This window comes from Cynara cardunculus (genome assembly GCF_001531365.2).
Source record: "Cynara cardunculus var. scolymus isolate 2C chromosome LG 3, CcrdV1, whole genome shotgun sequence".
Lineage (NCBI taxonomy): Eukaryota > Viridiplantae > Streptophyta > Magnoliopsida > Asterales > Asteraceae > Cynara > Cynara cardunculus.
The window spans coordinates 31427379-31428278 of NC_037530.1; the positions used below are offsets into that span (position 1 = coordinate 31427379).

General features: G+C 43.1%; 1 protein-coding gene across 1 annotated transcript; it reads right to left on the minus strand.

Moving 5' to 3' along the window:
* Positions 1 to 414: 414 nt before the first annotated feature.
* LOC112510557 (probable calcium-binding protein CML15) lies at positions 415 to 900 on the minus strand. Its single transcript, XM_025116021.1, has one exon. The coding sequence runs from the start codon at positions 898 to 900 to the stop codon at positions 415 to 417; it is 486 nt and encodes a 161-aa protein (XP_024971789.1).

Below are 900 nucleotides of genomic sequence, written 5' to 3' on the forward strand. Positions count from 1 at the left end.
AAAGTAGAAATTAAGTCATGATTACTTCTATTTTGATAATATCTAGCCCAACGATCAAGACTGATATGGCCTAAAAAATGCCCGATTTGTGAAGACTTTATTCCGTATAAGCAATAACGGACTTTAAAAAAAACGAGATCGGTTTTTTGTCATGAATAGTTAAAGACTAGATATGGCGAAAACCGATCTCAAGCCAAAGAAGTTGGCTTGTAACCTGGGATGCCAGTCGTGGTCCAGGTCCCGACCAAGAATACCATGATTAATCCTAGCCCGACAACTAGGAATGTTCGATGGTGAAAACGATGATCTTCATTGTTGCAGTGAAATCCTAAATCATGGTTTAAATGGTTGAACAATAGATTAATGAAAAACAATGAATTACATTAAATTTACATATTTCAAGATCAAAAACAGTTACGACACCGAGAACCCAAATGAATCGGCCGCAGATTTGGCCATTATTCCTTGGAATTCCTTAAAACTAATGACACCATCGCCGTCTGTATCGGCGTTTCGAACCATTTCAGAGAGTTCACGGTACGTCAAGGGCTGACCCATCTTGGTCATGGATTTGGCTAACTCAGCCGGCGTGATGAACCCACTTCCATCCCTATCAAACGACTGGAATATCTCTAGAAGCTGATGTTGGTTGATTAAAATATCTTCACTCATCATCTGCGACGACATGGCGTTCACCAATTCGTCAAACTCTACGGTCCCACTTCCATCGGAATCCATGTTTTTGAAGAGTTTATGGATCTGCTCTCCGGTGGGTTTGAGGCCAAGAGACCGGAGGAGGGCCGCCACCTCCAGGTGGGTCAGAGACCCGTCTTTATCGAGGTCGAATCTGGCGAATATTTCCCGGAGCTGTTGGAGTTGGTCCTCCGGCAATCCTGACAT